General features: G+C 42.2%; 2 protein-coding genes across 2 annotated transcripts in view; one reads left to right on the top strand and one right to left on the bottom strand.

Moving 5' to 3' along the window:
- The first annotated feature begins 1598 nt into the window (after positions 1-1598).
- On the top strand, positions 1599-8263 carry LOC139662235 (protein FAM227A-like). Its single transcript, XM_071540879.1, is given in 11 exon segments — positions 1599-1719; positions 2620-2711; positions 2964-3107; positions 3852-3950; positions 4279-4383; positions 4663-4792; positions 5056-5169; positions 5784-5866; positions 5946-6087; positions 6090-6157; positions 8081-8263. Coding segments are annotated over 11 exon segments (1281 nt in total).
- A 6714-nt stretch (positions 8264-14977) lies between these two features.
- LOC139662253 (glypican-1-like) overlaps positions 14978-22819 on the bottom strand; it is a 60813-nt gene continuing 52971 nt past the window's right edge. Inside the window, exons 6-11 of the mRNA XM_071540897.1 lie at positions 19250-19415; positions 18921-19051; positions 16858-16986; positions 16384-16517; positions 15835-16010; positions 14978-15219 (exon numbers count right to left, since the gene is read on the bottom strand). Of these exons, the coding sequence (XP_071396998.1) occupies positions 15011-15219; positions 15835-16010; positions 16384-16517; positions 16858-16986; positions 18921-19051; positions 19250-19415 (945 nt within the window). The 3' untranslated portion in view covers positions 14978-15010. The remainder of the gene's footprint in view (positions 15220-15834; positions 16011-16383; positions 16518-16857; positions 16987-18920; positions 19052-19249; positions 19416-22819) is intronic.

Raw genomic sequence — 22819 nt, 5'->3', positions numbered from 1 at the left:
AGAAAAATAAATAGTAGCCTATACACAGCTAGAGATGTTCAGTTTAAAGACAGAGATAACTTTGTTTAGGCTTCCAGAATAGCCTACAGAACAGAACATTTAAAAATGTTACTTAGGCTACTAGGCTATCTTAGAGATGTGAATGAAGAATTTAGTTGAAAGAATATAGGCTACTAATAAGGCTGAATAATCTGTAGTGGATAGTTCCGGTCCTTGGTTTTGAGCCATTGTCAAATACACAAATGCACACTGTGACCGCAGAGCACAGGTGTGCAGAATTAAATATTAATGGCTAAGATAAAATCATTACTCACCTTGCAAAGCGGGGAAATAACATTTAATTATTACTCATTCTTTTTATTATATACAGCCTTTTAGCAATAAACCACTCCCGGCCGTGATTTACAGTCATTTTCAACACTTTGCGACGTGCCCCACAACCTCCAGCAGTTCTAACATCTTTAGTAAACCTCGACCTCTGCTGGGAAATTTACTGAAATGCAACCTCAACCTCAAGGTCCGGTCCGTCCTTTTTCTCGGGTTCCCCCGGTAACGACCTGGTAACGACGACGCGCCCGTGCTTTCCAAACAGACTACACCAACCGCTTGTAGGACTTACAACTTGGAAACGTTAAAAGACCGTGGTGGGTGAGGAAACCCACTGAATCCCAGGTAGACCTTTTCGATACTCGACAAATAGCCTATCATAGAGATAATGCACAGATTTAAATAGCCTAAACTAGCCTACACTATTCAAGCTTACAGCTAACTCTATATATGTTGTGGTTAGCTTACTTTTTCTTTCTGCTAACGTTAGTTTACTTTTTCTCTGGGGTGTTTTCACACCTTGGCGAAGTCCCTACATTTATCTAATAGCCTATCAAACTACCAAAACTTCGAAACCCGCTTATATCGTGTGATAAATTATTTGTCATTGCTGTCACAAAACTACCTGGCACAAACGCACGTATGGTCCCCCGATTTTTTATGGTTGGTAGGCCTATATGGTTTACTGGTTTCCAAATACATTTGTGCTCTTTGCTCTTCATAATAATGATAAATACTACAAGGTCAAAATTGGACCATTTAGACACACCTGTACCTGATTGACGCCCATGACTGAAAAACTCAGACATATTCACAGTACACCTATAATTAATATTACATCCCTATAAACCCTACATCTTGGTAGGAAAATAACAGGTGATTGTAATAAACTAACAATGACAGCCACAGCCAATGAGCTATGTATATGGTAAAGAACCATATTGGGTAGGAAATGCATGTGACCTCACGGGAATACTATGAATACTCAGTTAATGCTCACCAGAGGCATGATGATAAACCCAGATGGGAAAATCACTACCCAAGCTCATGTATCTGTTGTTGTGGCTCATTTTGCACATATACCTACAAAAATAAACCATGCAGAGACGGGCTATGTGGCTGCAATTCAACAAAACATCTCTCCACAGTCTTCTACCCAGGGGACAGAGTCCGCTAGGGCTGCAGTGCAGCAGAACGCAGGTGCGGAGCGGCAGGAGCGGTGCCAAGAAGGGAGAGCTGGTGGCGGCAGCAGGAAGCAGTGCGGTAAAAGCATGACAGAGATCAGCCGGCTGTGCACGCCAGTCGTGGCGAATCAAGAGGACGTGGGCGAGAACCGCGTCACTGCGCGGTGGAAGAGAGAGAGCCTGCAGATGGCATCTTGCATCCCTGTCTGTATCCCAAGCATACAGCATCTGTTCTTGAGGAAATGTCAAGTGTGAGAAATTGCTGCTGAATGGGGCATGAGGTCTGATATTGGTTCTATAGGCACTGATGACACATCTCCTATTCATCCTCTCAAACATGCCCCTTGCTATTAAGTGTGTTTCCTAGAGATAAATCAAAGTTTAGTTGATGAATAACATTTATTTGCCGTTTGTGGGAGTACATTTCTTTAACACAGTATGTCAGCGTGTCAGGTTGGGTGCATGGAGTCACTGAGTGACAGGATAACCCAGCTGCCCCCTCACTCCTGGCCACCTACATCCATGGTTAGTGTTTACCTCTTTAACACAGTTGTGCAGGTACGCACACACACAGACCTAGACACAAAAATATGGCTGTCACACCTTTAGAATTCATGATACTCCCGTTGTTCAGCTAAAACTTAAATGTTTGCTGGTAATTCTTTGTATTGTCTCTGGACTACATTACCTCTCGGCTGTTTTAATAAGCGTCAAGATCTACTGCTACAGCTCAGCCGCTCTCCACCTACAGACCAGGCTTCTGTGCTGAGGCATAAAGGTATTCAAATTCTTTTCAAAGCAAATTTCTGCAGGGCACACACTAGGTATTGTCTAAATGTGTTATGTTTTCACTGATTGCACAGCAGTCCTTGCAAAATCATTTAACTTCTGGCATCAACCACAATAAAACAAAACAAAAGCACAAAATGAAACAACAATGAATACAATTACAGTAATCCAGTCTATCCCTGGAACGTGTTGAATCAATTACTCAGATGAGGCAAACAATATGATTGTAGTTCTACAGTATCTGATCTTAGTCCAACAATTTGGCTTAGGGTTTATAGGGTTTAACTAAGCAGTTTGTCCTCTTCCTTTGTCCTTCCAGATGGACAGCAGGACAAGTTCAGCAGACTGGCCTCCCTCCAGAGCTCCAACCACTCCCAGCTCAACTCCAGGAGCAACATGACAACTGAGAAGGTCAGAGGTCAGAGGTTATTATGGATTGTTTCAGGTCGTAGAAGATGGGTAAAGTCCCATGGGTAGCTCAAATGTCAGCTGCATCTTTCATGAAGAGTCGTCAGGGATCAGTCCAAGCTGTCACTGTTGCTGGAAAACTGTTGGCACTGAAGCATTTGTGTTCAAATATTGTGTGGCTTTGGGTCTTATGAGTTCAAATAGAGATTTGAGTGGTGTGTCTCAGTAATTGTGCCTTTTTCTCTGAGTACCCAGCATGAGGAAGGCATGCCTAAGCTGGCAGAGGTCTACCAGTTCCCAGGATTCAGTGAAAACATTCGTCTGGTGCTGCCACACAACACCTCCTTTGCCACAGTGGTCAGCCATGTGGTGATGGCACAGCGCCACCTGGCCAACAAGGTATGCCACTGCAGTCTGACATCAGCTACACACAGTACGGAACTCACACTTTGTGTCAGTAGCTAAACAGTCCATGTGCTAATTGAGATAGAAGACAGAAAGATGGAGGTAAAGAGTCCAAAGGAACGTATATACAGGGTATGGTCCAAAAAGAAGACACACACACGAATAGAGGAAGATCCAACCTTATGGTTCTAGTGGTTCTGTGCTGGTGTGGGATACATGTTCTAGCATGGTTTAAAAAGCAAGCAGATAGACCTACATTTTAATATGAATTTAGGGCAACCCTAGTTTAAAACCATAATTGCACAGAGCAAGCTAGATTTTTCTTGGCAGAAAAACAAAGAAAAACATATACATTAAGATTTTTTTATTTTTTTATTTGTCTACTGTCAACTTCAGAGAGCTTCCATAAACTCATCACTATGACGTGTCAAGTAGTCCAGTCTTTAGGCTGTTGACCTTCTCAGTAATTGACACCAACTGAGAATACATCGGAGGTTTCTACTTGCCTGGTCCCAGCCAGACCCTTTGACTTTTTGTCCCAGCTGCAGCTGGATGGGAGGTCTAGCTTGTCAGGCTAGGTTTCCACAAACATACAGATGGAGGCCCAGGTTAGCACAGAGAGTCAGAGGCACACCACAGCATTACAGAGCATAATTATAAGAGTGCATGATGCAAATGAAACCTAATGATTTTCATAACTGAAATGATATTCTACTTTGTGTTGGTATTGTCTTGTAGCCCAAGTACAAGGTCGTCTTCCAGAACCTGATGTCATTATCCATCATGGAGGACTTGGTCACAGACTTCTTCTGGTGGCTGTGGCTGCACAACTTTAAGGTCAGAGTACAGAGTAATACATTTTAAAGCATTTAAAGCAAGTGGTGCATTTTTTCCTGTCAACTTGTGGATTTTCTTCTATTTTGATTACCTTTTTAATTAGTATCCCATTTAGTCAGTAGGAAAATGTGTATTTCCTTTAGCATGTAACTCCTAGCATGTTACTCCTATTATGTAGTGTGTTCATGTTTAGTCTACTGTCAATCCTGTATTGTCTAACTGTCTTTCAATGTGTCAGGACCAATTAACCAGGTCACATTCCTTGTGCACCCATTGTACTTTGCAAATAAAAGCAAATCTGAGTCTGTTTATGTTTTTTTCTCTGTAGCCTGACACAAACATTCAAGACAAACTGTTTGCACGTGTTTCTGTCAGTTACATCCGAATCCTGTACCACAACATAGCATCTCGCAAAGGGGATACATTTCTTAAGGTAATGTCTTGGCTAGCACTTTTCACTGACTGACTGTTAGACAAAGATTTGTGTGGCCCGCTGATATGGAGGATGATAAAGACAATGATAATGTAATTTAGAGGATGTTTAGTATAAAGAAGTGTGATAGGCATTTTGTAATTATGCCATTGTGAAACGCATATTCTGACACTGTACAATATGAGAAAAACCTCAGATAAAAATGATCAAAATGAAATGTTGTCATCCTATTATGGATATGTCATTAAAAAGTTGTGTCAAATGTTTACTCTCTCCCAGTGTTTCCCCGACACGCTGGCCCAGACTCTGTACTGCTGCTTCTGCTGCTGTTTCCCCCAGTCCTGCAGCACCATCCGCAGTGATGCCTTCCTCACTAAGCTCTGCTGCACTGCCTACCAGTGGACTGGAGGTCAAACTGCACCACCTCAATGGAAAAGGACCATATATACATATAGATTTTTATATATATATATATGTATTCATTTATTCATTTATTTATTTTGGCTAGTTCTTCTTCTTCTTCTTCTTCTTCTTCTTCTTCTTCTTCTACTACTTATTTATCTACATTGTTTGTCTTCTTCGTCTTCTTCTATTATAAAATATTTATTAGGATTTTTAGATTTTCATATTGATTCCCCTCCTGTATTTCTGTTGATCTCTTTGTCTTTCCAGGTATCTGCCCAGCTCCTGGTGTATATGAATGTTGGGACTTCGAGGCTCTGGAGCCAGACGATGTCAGACATACTGAGTTGGTAACTGGAAATGACACTGGAGAAACAAAGAATGGTAGTTTAATGTTTTGTTTTGTTTTGTTTTGTTTTGTTTTTTTGTCATCACTTGTTAGAGACTTCCTCTCATTCCTCTGCCTCTCAAGGATTAGTTTCAGTTATTGAATATGTGTTCTGGACTTAGGAATTGGTAGTATTTGTTCACATTCTCTGTTTTGTGTGTGTGTGTGTGTGTGTGTGTGTTTTCAAGGGTCAAATCAGTCTGTGTTAGGCTGTATTGTCTCCAGTCTTTCCATCAATGAGCCTTCGAAAAGCCAGAAAGCCAGTGTTTCATTCAACCAAGTAAGGCACACAACACACACACATACACACACACACAGACACCTCACAATCCTAAAATATTCTGCTTCAGTCTTGGGCTTTCACTCTCTGTGTATCTTCTGTACTGTCAGAGTTCTGTAATTAAGGACAGCAGCCAGGCTAGTGTGAAGAGCCAACCATCCAAAAATACAGTCATCTACTGCAGGACAACCTCAGTCAGAGAAGGTAACATTGACCCCTACTGGTGACAGCAAGGAACAGAAAGGGATCCACAATGCATACATGTGGAAGTATATGACAGGATAAGATTAGATTATAATGAAGGTTTAATTTTTTGCTTAAATCTTTCAGAGAACACAGTGGGTCCAGACAACATCACAGACAAAAAGCTGAAGGCCCTCACTCATGGTGGCAGTCACAAACCGGTCAGAGAGGTCAGACACTATCCTCTATTCCCCCCCCCTCCACCCCCCACCCCCCCAATCATAATTTCCTTATCTTTTCTCTCCCCAGTCTCATGTGGTGGACCCTCCTACAGAATTCAGACAGAGTGTATTTAACCTCCATGGCAACAGTCCCCTGGTTACATACTACATGCAGCTGTTCAACATGCACCCTCAGTATGGAATGGACATTCTGGTGTCCAGGACAGAGATGCCAAATTTCCTCCATATCCTTTTACGATTAGATTAATCCATCCTTCCATCCATCCATTTACTATACCCGTTTATTCGTATTCAGGGTCACGGGGGCTGGAGACTATCCCAGGATGCATTAGGCACAAGGCAGGGAAACACCCTGGACAGTCCATCACAGGATTAGCTAGACAGAGAATCACTCACACCTATCACTCAAACCTATGGACAATTTAGAGTCTACCAACTCACCTGACCTGCATGTTTTTGGAATGTGGGAGGAAAACGGAGCACCCAGAGGAAACCTACTGTACATGAAGAGTTTTCAAGTAGAACATGCAAACTCTTCAAGACTCTCCACACAGAAAGGGCCAGGTCCTTCTTGCTGTGAGGTGACACTGCTGCTCCAAACCTAAACTTTTTGGTAACACTGCTTTGCAGTATGTTTATTAACCTGTGTATTAAACTAAAATTATTAACTATTTTGGTAGGAACTTTGCAAGTACATTACATTTGTGCGCTCTGTGCATAAAGTCACAATGGAACTTCATGTTGAGAGCATTTTGCTTCCTTAAGGTGATGTATTTCCTGTTGAAACAGGATATTGGGGCGGGACAATATGTGGGGAGGGATCATTCAAAATTAAATTAAATTAAACCAATGGGATACCAGTTAGTGAGAGTTTGATGGGAAGAGCGGAGGGATGGGATTGTTACAAAATCTGTGATGGTTTTATTGGTTGGAATTTTTACATACGCCTCCTGGTACATTAAGTCACCACACCACTAAAGATTTTCCATTTTCCAAAAATCATGAGATTTTATAAAAATACAAGAAAATATTTTCTATGTGTAATTTTTTTTTTGCCATAAATTGTCAAATAGGTGTACGGTAAAAAGGCAAAGAAAGTCATTTTTCATTTCAGTGTGACTTTAAATTGTGTTGTTATATCCTATTATGTATTAAGCAGATACTTGTTATTAGTGTGCTTGCAATAGTTTTCCATAGGTTAATACCTATATAGTTTAATACATTGGAATAAGGAATGAGTCTTTGTCAAACAATGATCTTATGAAGAATGACTGATTAAGGAGAGGTATTGATTGGTTTTGGAAACATACATTATATATGTTAGTGTTGGCCAAAGGTGCTGCTTTAGGCATTTGTGCTTTGGAATGGGACGAATTCATATCATTGTGTTTGTCAGGAATTTTGTAGCTCTACTTTTGCTCCAACTATAGCTTTTTTTTTTAAAACTGAGAAGTGACATCAGTTAGCAGTGGAAAATGTTTCATGACCATGGGACCAAACTAAACTATTAAAAAATCAATATATTAAAATGTCAAACGTGACAGTGGAATAACAGGCACGTTATGGCAGATTTGTTTTTTTTTTATGAGTTATTGATATCTGCACTCAGAGCTGAGAACCAAAACAGTCCATTTTGATCAGACTTTCTGTGATGCAAAATTGGTCTCTTGTAAAATTAAATGAGTTGGTAGGACAACAATGGGAAAAATTCAATTTTTTTTCAGTTCGTAGACTAAGGCTAACATTATGGAAGTTTTTTTTTTTTTCAAGAAAATGATAACTTTAATGATATCTTTAAATAGTTGCTACCTTAAAGTTGGGTGGCACAGTGGTTCACTGTCGCTTCAAGAAAGTTCTTGGTTTGAATCTCAGCCACGTTCCTTTCTGTGTGAAATTTGCATGTTCTTCTCGTGTTTGTGACCGTTTCCTCCCGGTGCTGCGGTTTCCTCCCTCATTCCAAAGAGGTGAATTGGAGACTCTAAATTGCCCATAGGTGAGAATGTGAGAGAGAGAATTTGTTTGTCTATCAGTGTTCGCCCTGTAATGGACTGGCGAACTGTCCAGGGTGTTTCCCTGCCTTCCGCCCAATGCATGCTGGGATAGGCTCCAGCCCCCCGTGACCCCTAACAGAAATAAGCAGGTATGGAAAATGAACGAATGAACCTTAAAAGTATAAAGCAGGCTCTCTGTCCTCTCACCCAGTCCTTAACAGAGTGTGATGCCACACTTGACTCAGTGACATATGCTGACCCGCTGAGTAAAGCCTACGAATGCTCAGCAGCCGACCACAAGGACCTGAGGGCCATGTGGCAGAAAAACAGCCAGGGACTGCACGCCATTCGACAGACGAAATTGGATGAACACCACAAGAGCATCAGGTCCTAACATAGACAAATTGCATGCATGCACACATGTACATAGGCAGCACACACACACACACACACACAAAATGAATAAATTCAGATTATCCAGGTTTTCTTCTGGGACTTTGCTTTCCTACTCTATTGGGAACAGAACTATTATGCACAGTCAGACCGTGTTTATCCGTGTTTATCTTTGCGATGGAGATAGCCAAATTTTGTTAACATAAAAATGCTTGAAATTCCAGCTCTGCAGTAACATTTTGCGGTTTAAGATACTGTTTGTTTTCATTTCAATAAGGAAATTCCACACAAGTTACACAAGTCCAAAGAAAATGCTTGCCCAATTTTTCGCTTATTTCTTCCTCTCTGGTAGACTAGTTGATTTGGACGTCTGAGAGCTTCACAAGGCTAGAAATAATTTGGTCATGATAATAGCTATGCTGTATCTCTCCTCTGTCCCAGGAAAGAGGTTAATCCTTGCCAACAGGGCCGCTGTCAGGATCCTGTATCAGACACTGGTCTCAAAGACTGTGAGTGACACACAGCCATTACTGACTGGGAATCAGTTCATACCACATACAATATATGTGAGCTAACAATAATTACACTGTAGCTGAGGGTTTGTATTCAGTCAGATTCAAATTCTACTGCTCCTGCTTATCTATATGTTGTTAATGCAGAATGAAGAGGATGACAGGTCTCACGCAGAGGTCATTCATACCTTTGAAGCAGCTTTGTCTGATCAGGACTGAGACTTCTCTCCATCCACAGACCCACATCCTTATGACCATAACTTCCATTTCAACCCATAAAGACCCCATGACTCTGGCTTGTATTTGTGTGCCGTTTCATATTTTCTGACATTGTAATGAATCCCCTTTTCCATTAGGTGGCAGTATGTACATTTCTACAACCTGAAGTAAAACTGCTGTAGTGAGACGCCTCTCATATTCAGACAGCTGACAGAAGCAATGATCTGTTGCCCTTGATCTAGAATATCACCACTGATGTATAATAATATAACAACTCTTTAGACAGCTTGATATCAGAGAGAGAGAGAAAGAGATAGATAGAGAGAAAGAGGGAGAGAGAGAGAGAATTCAATTGCAGAGCAGATCAAACAGAATAAAGGCAGAGAGAATACGTCTAATAAGCCAACAGGCACAAGAGCACAGAGTACGTTTGCAGCCATGTAGGGAGATATAGATGGAGAAAAGCCTGCCTCTGTGTATCTTTGGCTCAACTTCCAGTCATGACACTGAAGTTAAAAGTTACAGGGGCTTTCTCCATCTTTATGAATCCCTGGCATTTTGACGTGAAAGCCTGTATGGATTTTCAGTGTAATCCAACTTCAAAGTAAATGGGAGAGAGTAGTTAAAATAATAAACTAAACCTAGAACTACTCCAGACTACTCTGTTTATTCAATAAAACATTCACTAGATCACGTTTGAAGATTTGCTAGGTTTACCATGGCACCTGCTGCTGAGGAGAAAATAAGAAGACAAAAAGCTAATTTTCTCCATTAGACTAGGGATTACATTTCTTTGAACTAATCCAGCTACCCTATTAGTTGCTCTCATATTGAAATGGAAATTTATTCAGAAATTTATTTAGTATGTCATTACCCTCTTTTCATTAGATTTCTGAGGATAATGTCCTTTAATGGATTTCAGAAGCCGTTGAATACACAATCGTGATAGCATGTAAAGACATCTGCAGCCTGAAAGCCAAGGCAGTTCAGGTTGTATTGAGCTGGGGAGGTTTTTATTGACAAGTGTTTTGCCCTGTTGAGCTGATGTTTCAAATAGGGAGGCCATGCAAGGCGTGAATCAGTCACTCATAAAAGTGCTCTGAACAAAAGGGCAAGCCAAAAGACGAAAGGCTGAGAATAACTAATGTGTATGTGTGCATTTGTGTGTGTTGTGAGTAAGGGAGTGGGTGAAAAGCTTCAGACATTATCAATAGCTGGGAGTGTGTGTGTTTCTGCCCATAGGTGTGTACATAAGTAACTACATATGGACGAGAACTGCAGAAAGAGAGCTAATAATTTGAGTAAAATGAAATCTATACAGTTCACTTACAATAGAACAACAGAAACAGGGTATTTCTAGGACACTGAATAGAGACAACTGAGTCCTACCACTGAGTAGAAATGACATGATACAACTATTAAGCTTGGAGTAAGACATATTGATTAGCTCTGGGCTGGGATTGTTCAGTTAATTTGTGTACATTTTAAATTTGTAAACAAAAAGAGAGAGAAAAAAAAACAACCCATTTGCCTGACCTGCCTTGAGGAAGAACAAAATGTACTTTTTCACCTTAGAGGGTGAAAAGAGAGATGGAGGCAGTAAATCTCTGAAAAGATTTTAAACTTTCTATTTACACCACAAAATATGGCATGTGCTGCCAGGTCTGTCAGTGTCTTTACCCCCACCCCTGCAGTGTTGTGACATCAAACAGTCTCTTTGGTGTGAACAAGGTCGACCTAGAAGGACAGAATAAAACTCAGTGTATCTTAGAGAGGGGGTGGGGGGCACTTGAAATTGTCTGCCCTCAAATATATTGTGACATACTTAAATATTCATGATGCTGGTTAAATATTCTTGCCCCGACTTGACTGCAAGTTTTCTCGTGGCATTTTTTTCGCTTATACAGTTTGTAACCTGATGACAGACTCGGAAATACAAACACAAAACCACTCAGCTTCCACACACATATTAGGAGTACTTTGTATGCGACTGTGCTATATGTAGAGCATGGCATCTCAATCTCCCATAGCATCATGGTCAAGTACACCTTGTTAAAATCATCCTGGGGGAGACGATCATTTCAATGTCAATACAGTGCACACCAAGACAAGACAAAGCACTTAGTGTGTCCTGAGCGTGTGGCAGTTCCTCCTGAGTGGCGAGACCAGACAGCAGCTGTCACCTCTGACATCATCACTGGAGCGCATTGGCCCTTTTAAGGTGGCAGTGTGCCCCAGTGTGTTCTGGGAAACGACTCAGGCAGATGGTGTACCCAGCTTCAAGTAGACCAGACACCTCCTCCTTAAGACACGTACAGATACAGTAGATCTGCATTTTCTAGGTTCTAGGTAGTTTTAATTGTTTAAGAAAGGTCAAACGTGTGCAGTGCGGTAAATCTAAATTCAACCCTTTTGATCTTCTAGAGGTGAGAGTATAGAGGAATCAATTATAGGGCTTTATTTACTCACTCTCCCTCTTATTCTGTCACCAACACACATGCACACAAACATGCACACATACGCACACACCACATAAAATAAACTGGACACAGGCATCTTGAAAATCTTACAATGTATATAATTGAGACAAGATTCCAGGAACAAACAACAGCAAATGAGACATTTGTATTTTTCAACCTCTTTCTGGCGTTTATCTTCACCATAAACACAAACTCTCCATAGGTTTCTAATAACAACAAAACCAAAATAAAAATGCAAAAAAAAAAAATGTAGAGTATTTTTTTTTCCTCACAAATTGGCACCTTTCAGAAATGCCTGCCACATTCAACTCAGTGTAGAATAAAGTTGTCTGTAAATGCAAGGATCTAGAATCAGTTTAGCATTTTCCCCATCTAGTGAGTGAAGGTAGGATTGGGGGGCACACACTGATTTTAGATCAGTGCCTTGGAGCAACTTCCCTCCTGCTCCTGGGCTCATGAGGGGAGCTAGTGGTACTCAGGGGCCTTGATGTGTGTACGCTGTTTCACCATAGTCAAACAGGAGACATCTTGCTGGTCCATATCTATCTGCATACACACATCTCCAATCAATAGTCGTTTCTGGAAGGTGTTGACTCACCTATTGATCGACCATCTTGTGATGTCTTTGTGCAGACAATGCCATTTATTGGCCTCATAAAAGTGCAGCGTTTAAAAAAGGGAGGGGGAACAAACTAATGAGATCAAAAGGTGAAGGAGGAGAGAGAGAGAGAGGGGGGTGGGGGGGGGGGGTTGTGCAAATCTCGGCCGATGACATTGTGAGACATAGCCATTGAAAGTGAAGCTGTGAGTTTAAAGTTGCTAGTCATCTTTGAATTGGAATGTCACCATCACAGTTGGAGTCATTTCCTATTCTTTACAGGGCATTAGTTGCAATTTCACATTCCGACTCAAATTCATTAAATTCAAGAGGGTCACAAAAAAGAAGACCCATGCGGTGCTCTTGCTATTTTTGTTCTTTATTTACAAAAGGTAATTTTTAACTGGGACTTATATCATTCTTTCTTTCATTTTTTTTAAATCATGGAATTGACCCCAACCCTACAAAGGCAGTCACAGGCAGATTTCTAAACCAGGGACCATCAGAAAGACACACGCACGCACGCACGCACACAAACACACACACACACACGCACAGCACTCATTAAAGAACTATCAAAAAGAAGAAAATGCAATCAAAATTACCTGGCAGGCAACACGCTGTGACAACAAACTCCCACTTTTCAGAGCAGTTATACAGCCATGTATCCAATATTCTTTCTAAACTTTGACAGGGACCCACAACTATTTGATCTGCAGCATTTATCGAATTTCTAGGTGCGTATCAGATGTATGTCAGATGTCCCGTGTGCAACTGAAGCCATGTTTAGGGACATAAAGCCTGACCATCTGCATCCTCCTCATTCCTAGCATTTCACTGTCACATACAGCATTGACAAGCACAGATAACATCAACACAGATTCCCTTGGGAGTTATTAGTCCAGTTGAAATTTCTATTTGTGAAAGATATGGGCTATATTTCTTAATATAATAACAGTTCAATGCAACAGTTCAATGCAATACATTTCAATACTGTCTGTCACCCAAACAAGATTTATAAAGGCTCTATCCTCACTCTCACTCTCTTTTGCTCCATCTCACACGTACACACGGACACCACACACACAGCCATTGTCCCATCCTCCTACACACAGCGTTCTAAAATATGAGAGCTTTGACATTTCTTTGAATTAAAATGTACATGTACATGTTTCCTCCCAGCAAGCTTTTCATCAGCAAAGCCTTAGACTGTGTTCCCACAACATTCCCAGTAAGGTTGATACATAATGAAGCACTGTGTCATTGTCACATTGCCTTGCCGTCATGTAAAGCAAGGGGAACGCTTTGAAGGTCATTACACCTGATGAGTGGGGAGAGGGGAATACAGGGCAGGAAGAAAGAGGCACTGATACAGAGGAGGGGCAGAGAAATGGAAGGCAGATATAGATAGGTTGACACATAATGAAAGAAAATAAAAGAAATAAGAGATATAGCATACAGCAATCTGGCCAGTACAAAATTTGGATTCCTACAGACTAGTTTTTTCTTTTTTTCTGGAAAACATAGAAGCAGTCAAAAGTGTGTACACCATCTGCAATAGAACATGTGGTTATAGTATAGTGCAGTGCTGTCCATGATGTGGCTTTGACTTGAATATTGCTGCAATTAGACAAAAATATATACCATTGCTGGTTGCGATTATGATGCTAATCTTAGAGACACTGGGCCTTTGCAGGGAACACACCAATGATGCATATTATAGCTTTGCTCTGCTGCGCACATAGAGTGAATAGGCAAAAAAGCGCTACATGACAGCACTCTGTTTCTGCTTCTGTAGGACAGGACATAACATTTCATTTCTATTCACTGCTACACGTTTCCAATGTCATAAACTGTCAATCCTTTGCTGTGAGGGCGATCTTAAACTGACACCCCCGTTCCCCATACAGTGCTCTATAGTGGGAAGGTGCTGTCATCTGAGACCTGGCCTAGCCTAGCATGTGTTTTGCTTACACCAGACTCCCCACCTGATCCTACACAGCCAGCAGAGAGCCTGGAGAGAGAGAGAGAGATCATCTCCGGCGGGGGGAGGAGGGGGAGGGGCAGAGAGGGGGAATGTAGGGATGAGTGGATGGATGGAGTGGTGGAAGGGTCACATTACTCCCACAGTAGAGGATCATGTCTGTATGAATGTGATCACGGCTATTATTACAGCTTACATGATGAAACGGCAGAAAGTGCTGACGCAGAGCGCTCTCATCCTCTCTGTGTGTGTGTGTGTGTGTGTGTGTGAGTGTAATGATGTCGTGCGCTTAATGCGTTAAGAGGTTTGGAGGGTCTCACTCAGGGCCGTGCTGTCCAGATTATCCTCCTTTAAAACTCATCAATAGTTTATTTCATTTGAGTTTGCGGTTTGTGTACTTTTTCGATTATTCTTGGGGAGCGGTGAAACCACTCGGGGGTCTATTGTCCTCAGTTATTAATAAATAAATAATCCTACTGAACACAAATGCGGTTTTAAAGGAGTGGAATAACAAATATCTGGCTCAGCGCTACTGCAAAGCCCCATTCTCCCTTCCCTCTCCCCATGGTGTCAACACCAACATACTGTTAGCTCTATAGTCTTACACACGTCTTAGGTACAGATATAATCTCAGAGAACCCAAACACCAGAAACAAAACATTAGAAGATGCGAAAAAGACCAGCTCTAATGGTGTCATAATATAGCACGAAATAAAAGACAAGAGCAGAACCAAAACATCTATGAATACTCGTCATTCCATTTTGCTCTAATCCGAGACCAAACGGAAGTCCATCCAAGTATTTTTTTTTGTTGTTTCCTTATTTATTTATTTAGTTTTGGCAAAGTAACTAACCCCCAACTTCTTCTCCCACCCTTTCAGCCTCCCCCCCACCCCCCCCCCCCCAACCCCCCCATGTCCCTAACTCAGTCCCGATTGGTGGATTCCCCTGTCAATTATCGCCGGAGCAGCAAAGTGACCAATGAAAGCAGGTAGACGGTGAGGCAGGGGAGGTTCTGGTTGGCCGAGCCTTTCACCACCTTCTTGTTCTCTGGAAGGTTGACGTAGAGTTTGGGTCGGTCCGTGCTGGGGACGATGAGGCGTGGACCCCGGGGACAGATGTCATCGGCGCACATGCCGCTTCCTGAACCGCTCACATCATCACCTATACATACAGAGAGAAGACACAGGCACAGAGGAAAGGACTTGAGCCTAATGTACAACATTGACGATAACATTTACATATGATCTCGCTTGCAATGTATGCATAGGATTAACATACTAATAGGATTTCCACACACTGCATGTGCATTTGCTTAACTAATAGCAACAAAATATGAGGTTGACTGCCCAGGTGCAAGCCCCCGAAAAATGATTAGACTTTCACTGCCAGTACTCACCCAATACATACATAATGTGGTACAAAATATGACCTCAATTATTCAAAGTGGCATTATGATTTAGGCCAAGCCATACCTTCAGCTTAATCCCAAAATAGTACTGTATTTGCCATTCTGATAGTCTGTGTAGTTAACTGAGATATTATAGTGAGCTAAGTCCTCAGATGCACAGAATAGAGTTTAATTCCCTCAATGTAGAACTTGTTGAAATCTTTAGTTCATCAATGAATCATCTGGGTGTTAGTCTCTGCAGTTGAAGTTTCTTTTGAAAGGTCTTTAGAAACTCATTATAGGTTGTTTTTGTTCTTAATCACTGGTACTAATGAAGAGGCGCTAACACTAAGCCTCTCCCAGATGTGTGCCCAGGTAAATGTACTCACTTGTGTCCTGGAAGTCCACATCGTTGCCGTTGAGAGCGTTCTTGAGGCGGTGGGTCATGATCTTCAGCTGCATTATTTGCTGGCGTATCGTCATGTCTGGCTTGGTGATGTCAATTTCCACCTCAGGGTTGTTTATCTGGCTGGCCAGGCCGTCGCCCATCACTTCAGGAAGGTACCTGGCGCACACACACACACACACATAGGTGAAATCAAAAATCTCTTCTCTTCTTCTAATCACCATTCTTTTAATGTCACAGGCAAGAATCTGACAAGTGAGGGTGAAACGGCTCATTCATAAATTCATTTTGGAAAATAAATATTGACCACAGAAACTCATCATTCAATATTTTGAAAATACAGATGACTATATCCCAAAGAACATATCTGTTTTGTAAACCAAGGTCTTGAGATGACTCATCACTTCAGCAGTAGCCCACAGTGTGCACTACTTTCATACCAGTCATCGTTTATAAGATGAGGTTGTTGTTTTTTTTTACTTAAGAATATCTCATTTTGGAATAAATCTCTTTGTGTGTGTATGGGCCCTACCTGGCACGGTTCATGCCGTTCCAACACTTATCCTCGGCCCCTGCTCCGGTGGCCACTCTGTCACTGCAGAGGATATTTGGAAGAGAAACCCAGTATGGCTGCATTTCCCTCAGCCTGCTGGACACATCAGACACCTGTGGGAGAGTAGAAGCGAACATTGTCTTTTGTAGCTTGTCTAAAATCACAACATGAGTGTGCACTCAGTAATGCAACAAATAGCAGGGGAAAGTGATTAAGAAACACTCTCGCCTTACTTCACCCAGTCATTTGTCATTTAATTAATTCATCCGCACATTCATTCCCCTTCTAATCATCCCATAGTCCTCTGTGTAAAGCTGAAATGAACAGCACCAGGGGTTTAATTGACCATGATCAGCAATAGGTCCTGCGTCATAAACCATCACTCTGAATGGGACAGAATAGGCCATCAGAGAGCGATAATGAGGACAGAGATTCAGTCAGGTAAATACTAACCAGTTTCTCCAGTTTGTCAGTGCTGGGTCCCACCCTGTCCTCCACTGTAATCTTCCCTTTCTTCAACGCCTCTTCCAGTCCTGTGGTGCTGGTTCCTCCCTCTCTGGGGTTCCCACAGGCCTGGAACAACTGGGGTAGGAGAAAGTGACGTAAGCAGCAGAGGAAAGGAGCAGAGAGAGGCAAGAGGGACGGGTTATCAGAAGGAACTCAGGAGGAAATTGATTGGTGAGAAAGAGAAGAGGGCCGGAGGGTTTTTCGATAGATTTCTGCTCCAACAAAAGCTTTAAAGCCTCTGCTGGAGTTTACCCATAGCTCTCAAAACACTGCGAGGCCAAAATAGATCTCAGTGCTTTATCATCAAATTCATCTTCCTCTACAACTACTCTGGATGAAACTTGAAACGTAAGGTTTCAGACATGCCCTATAAACTTTACTCTCCTACCATATGTAGATCAGGCTCTGCACTGTATATAATCTTTATTGGTGTTGGTGTTGACAGGACTGAAATCCAATAACGCTGAAACCAGCTCTCTGAATAGAATCCTATAAACCCATACTTCTGTACTGCCACAGCAAAACATTTTGCTCCACTTTGCAGAGTTTACTAGACAACCTTATCCATAACTGCACAAAGGACCTTTGAGTGCATTATATCACACACATCTCTACCTTTGAAGACAAGGAATGATGAGAGCTACTTGTATTTTGCATGACCCCAGGAGTCAATCACCACATTGTTCCAGCAGAAGGATTCACTGCTGAGAAAATACCACTTGTCCCCATGGGGCTTACATTCTGTAAATGCAGCATAGGAAATACAGTAACACTAAAGTGAAACTGTCATCCAATCTATCCAGTTTTGGAGAGCCCCAAGCCTTTCTACCCCCATACATATCATTATAACATAAACCTGTCTCAAGCTTCCAGTCATGTCTGTCACCATAACTAGTTGGTGTTGTGCAGTTCATAGCAGATTGAATAATATGTAAAAGAAATATGGCATTGGCTCCGTTACAGCATACAAGTAGTAGCAGATGTCACATAGCATTCAGACATATTAGCAAATGCATTCATATAAATTAATGGTAGAACTTTACACCCATATGTTGCTGCAGAAATCACAGCCAGTTCTGTATCTGTAATCTACATTCTTATAGGGAAAGTAAGTAACAGACCATATGGGCTTTGAGTTGGACGTCAACAGATTATGCAAATAGGGGATAATCTGTGCTACACTAGTGTCTACTATAATACTAGACTATGGACACCAATTGACTTCTATGGGATCAGCTCAGCACTTTCCCCTATGAAGATTAGAAGTGGGTAAAGTGATCCCTGCACTGAACCAATATGATCAGTGAGGAGGCAGTCTGCCAGGCTGTGGCTCAACACAAGCCAGGCTCTTTAACAGCAAACCAGCACAGAGGAAGCTTTGTCTTCCCTCTCACTATCTGCGCTGTTTTCCACCTTCACCAAACAACATAGCCAGATTTTCATGCCTGCCAATGCCTTTTAAGGGTCACATAAAAGTGTTGCTCAAACACCATTAAACAGAGAAGTGAATGGTTGGCTCGCCGGCTCCGTCATGACTCACATCTCTTTATTTTAAACCAGGTATGTGGAGCACTGCAACAGCATAAATTCAGTGGTGGGATAGGTGTTAAGGGGAGACACAAATGAATGTGGGGGCAACAGGGTGGCATCAAGAGTAAGGAGACAGGTTCAAGCCCCCATGCTGGCCCCAGCATCCTTGTGTGCTGTTCTATTGCTGCGCATGACCTCTGACCTCGTTGTGGAAGGGGGTAAGTGAAAAAATAATTTCCCAACAGAGATCAATAAGGCATCCATTTATTACAGGCTAATAAATATTAACGATCAGTAATCATTCAAATATAGTTAAATGAGAGGCATCCGGTGGCCCTGGGGGTTGGGTCACATGCCCTGTGTGCAACGCTGTGGGTTTCATGTCTTTTTCCTGATCTCTTTACAATAAAAGTTAAAATACATCACCTATATCAGCTGTCAGTTTGTATATGCGTGTGCACTATTGTGTGCGTTCTCACCTTGTTGTTGACAGTGTCTATGTTCTCCATCATGGTAGAGACGGCTTCTGATATGCGATTGGGGAGGGAGAGGACCACGATATCCACACCAGCTGGGCTGTCAAAGCGGTTAGCCACCTGCATCATAGTATCTACACAGACGGGAGGTATAGTCAGCATGGAGGAGGTGTGAAATGTTTAATGTGTAGTACTTTGGTAGAACGATTCAGTTGGATTGCTATTCACTACAGAATTTAATATCAATCTCGGCGAACCTTTGTGTGACCATATGCCTGCATGGATGCGTGTGTGTGTGTGTGTGTGTGTGTGTGTGTGTGTGTGTGTCCCACCTGCCAGATGCCTCCACTCGGTGTTGAGGTCGGCCTGGTTGGCCAGACAGCCCTTCATCACATTGCTGCAGTAGTTGGCACAAGGTCTGGCCGAGGCCATGCCACGGCAGTGGGGACAGTAAGTCATCCTCATCATGGCACGCATGCACTCCTGGCTCAGCTGCACCTGGGGTAGGGCACACACAAAAATAAGCATACATACACCACCTGGAAGAAAAATTACTATTTACCAGTTTTGTCTACCAAGCATCTATGATCTAAGAGTCTAACGGATAAAAATGATAGCAGCAATAGATCAAACTATGCACATTTGACAATTGCAACTATTACAAACTATGTGCTGCTGAACCCCTGCCATTCACTTTATCCATTAACATCTTTTCCACAGTACCATGGATCATTGAATGTATGACAGACAAAAGTATTAAGCTTTTATAAGATTAAAAGATGTGATTTTTTTTTTTTTGGAATGACAATGACAGCCACAATACTGGAGGAGGTCACCTCCCATGGTGACCTTTTTTTCGCTGGCGCCAGTCTTTCATTCAGCAGTTTCCTTGGAAACCTCTTTTCTGGGAGAATTTGCTTTTTGTTTCACATGCGCTGAAAAGGCCCTGACATTCATACAAACATTCTCAATCCCTCACTCCATCCTTCCTGCCTCCTCCATCTCTCTATCCCACAAGGCTGCTCCCGCAGGAAAGGGCCTCCGTGCGTGAAAACTGAAACTGGGTTAATACCAGTAAGCTCTGTTCACAAGAGAGTACAGCTATGCATACAAAACCCCAGGAAGTGTGTGTGTGAGTGTGTGTGTGTGTGTGTGTGTGTGTGTGTGCGCGTGCGTGCGTGTGATGGAGCGAGCCCAGCTACGCATACAAAACTCCTCTAAGCTGACATCTGGGCCAGCCTGATGCTTTTCCTGGAAACTGCTCCTCTTCTGACAGCAAAGTCACAGTTAAAACCTGCTTTCAACAAATATACAGTCTTCACAGAGGAAATAGGACAATAGGGATCGGCCGGGAAAACAAATCATAGAGACTTTGTACATTCCAGTGTTCTGTCCTTACTTTGTGTTTACAATACACTCAAGTCTGCTTGGCAAAATTGAATGGAAAAAATAAAGAGTTCATTTTCAGGCTAGAATTGCTTTCTCAGGACCATGGACAGCGGCCTCGCCCCCTCCTCCAATAAAAAGAACCAGCATGAACAAAGCCAGTGCCCTAACAGCATTTGTGCTTCATGCTGTAATTCCCCTATACACAGCAGACTATACTCTATCTTGCATATTGGTATTTGCAAGTTAAGGCTCTTTTCACATTGTACATATTCTGCGTTCATTCTCTTCTCAGTGTGTTCTACTGTTGTTATTTTGCATACACTAATAATGCAGTAATCCATACTTTTTCCCCATACTCCTCATTAATTCTACTTAACATGTTCTAGTGTTGAAATTGTTGGTTGTGTATGTTCAATTTGTTATATTCTGGTTTATGTTAATATACTTCTCTATTCTATTCTATTTTTATTCTTTTTTATTCTATTTTTCTTGGCTGCAACCTATTGCTATTTGTGGCTGTAACAACCCAATTTCCCCACGGGGATCATTAAATCATCATAAAATTTCATCTGATCATACCTTTGATCCACACAAGGCAAAAAACATTTCCAATTATTTCCAAAACTGTCAACTCCTAAAAAAATCTTAAACCACAGCAAAAATTTAACGTAATAAAACTGAATTACTCAGTGCATCTCTGACGTATAAAACAGACCAACAGAATCCAGTAATTATTACCAGTTGAACAAGGAGGAGGAGAAGAAGAAGAAGAAGAAGTGAAACTAACCACTTTCCCAGGCTTAATCTCAAGTCATATGAGACATGAGTCAGAGTCCCACTCCTGCCCTCCTCCTCTCCCCTCCTCCCATCCTCACCCTGCCACTCATTAGTCAGGGATGAGTCAGACAAATGCTTCTTTGGTGAGAGAGAAAAGGGAGGGAAGGGGAGGAAAGATGAATAGAGAGACGGACCGAAAAGGAGAGAGATAGGGAGACACCAAAAAAAAAAAAACTTGAGAGAGAGATTGATCAAGGGAGAGGGGTGGGGGAGGAGAAAACAGAGCGAGACGCTAATGAAATACTGATGAAGAAGAAGCAGCGATCCGGTCATTAATCTAGTTGCTGTTACATCATCCATACAAGTTTTAACGCTGGGAATCCCAGGCCAAGCACAACAGACATAAAACAGCGTGTAACTCCTCCGCGGCACTAATTGGAGGTTTACGTTGACAACTTCCCCCGGTGTCCTTGGAGCTGCGGCACACCGAGTGCTGTAAAGGAGGGGCCGTCAAATTAGGACCAGTAATAAGACTGATGGAGACAGACACACAGTACGCCGCAAACACACACAAACACACACCGCGCTTGCACTCAGTTTGACCTCATCCTAATCATCTCTATGCTGGCCTAAGAGGAATGCAGAGGGAAAGTTGCAAATTTGAAATTCCTTCTTTGATGTGTGCATGTAGGTGTGATTCTTTGACGTGACTGTGTTACATTTTAATACCCATATACTTAGATGTCCTTGCTTCATCCTTCACAACTTGCTCCCCATACCTGTCAGTAGCTTCTATATTGCCCACGGCGAGTGAGGCTGGGACACGAGGCTCTTCTCTCTCTCTCTCTCTCCCTCTCTCTCTTTCTCTCTCTCTCTCTCTCTGCCCGCCCTTCCTGTGTAATTAGTAAGGATATATGAGCGACCTCTCCCCCCTGTGTTACGGAGCGAGCCATTCTAGACTCCTTGCCTCCAGAGTGAGCTATGTGGCGCGTGGCCTACTTCCTCCACTCCCCCACCCGAGGGAATGGAACAGTCCGGAAAAAGTTAAGGACACAGCAACTGGTGCAGCCTGGAGCAAAGGAGGGGAAGAACGAATACTGTGGAGGAAAAGAAAGACTGCATCTTAATGTTAGGCGGAAAGAGAGACTGCACCTTAATGTTAGGCTCTCTCTCTTTCTGTCTCACTGATACCTCTCTCGAATCGTTTGATGTATATTTCTCTTTCTCAGTAACCACTCATCTCGGTCTCTCCCTGTTATGCTATGCTATAGTCCCAGCCTCCTTCCAGCGTATTCTTTCATCACCTTTCACTGCAGCGCCTATTTTCTACAGCTAATCATCCTAATACAGAGAGGGGATGCATGTCATCCCCACTCTGCCGTTTGCAACAAACATAGAGACTTTTGCTGAAGACATACTGAGCGCACACATACACTGAGGTAATTTACTCTTATTTCCTCCTGCCCTGCAGTCCAGCAGTGTGCTGTAATACCTCTCTGTGCAGCGTGTGGTAAACATCTTCAGTCACTGGGCCCATTAAGTGGCTATAAATAGCCATAAATAGGAGCGGTTGTCTCATTAGGGCCCAATCAATCGAAGATAGAATTACAGGGGAAAGGAGGGAAAGCTAAGATCCAAATTAGTATACCAAGATATTCACACTAAGAGGAGACAGAGGACAGAACAGAGCACAGCTCTGGACAATATCAACAGAAATGATAGCGTACAATTCGCTG

The sequence above is a fragment of the Centroberyx affinis genome, unplaced genomic scaffold (assembly GCF_046629955.1).
Source record: "Centroberyx affinis isolate AG114_WGS23_722 - 3 ecotype Tasmania unplaced genomic scaffold, CSIRO-AGI_Caff_v1 ptg000213l_1, whole genome shotgun sequence".
Taxonomy (NCBI): domain Eukaryota; kingdom Metazoa; phylum Chordata; class Actinopteri; order Beryciformes; family Berycidae; genus Centroberyx; species Centroberyx affinis.
Note: the sequence above shows the minus strand (reverse complement) of the source record. Positions and strands in the feature narration are given on the sequence as shown.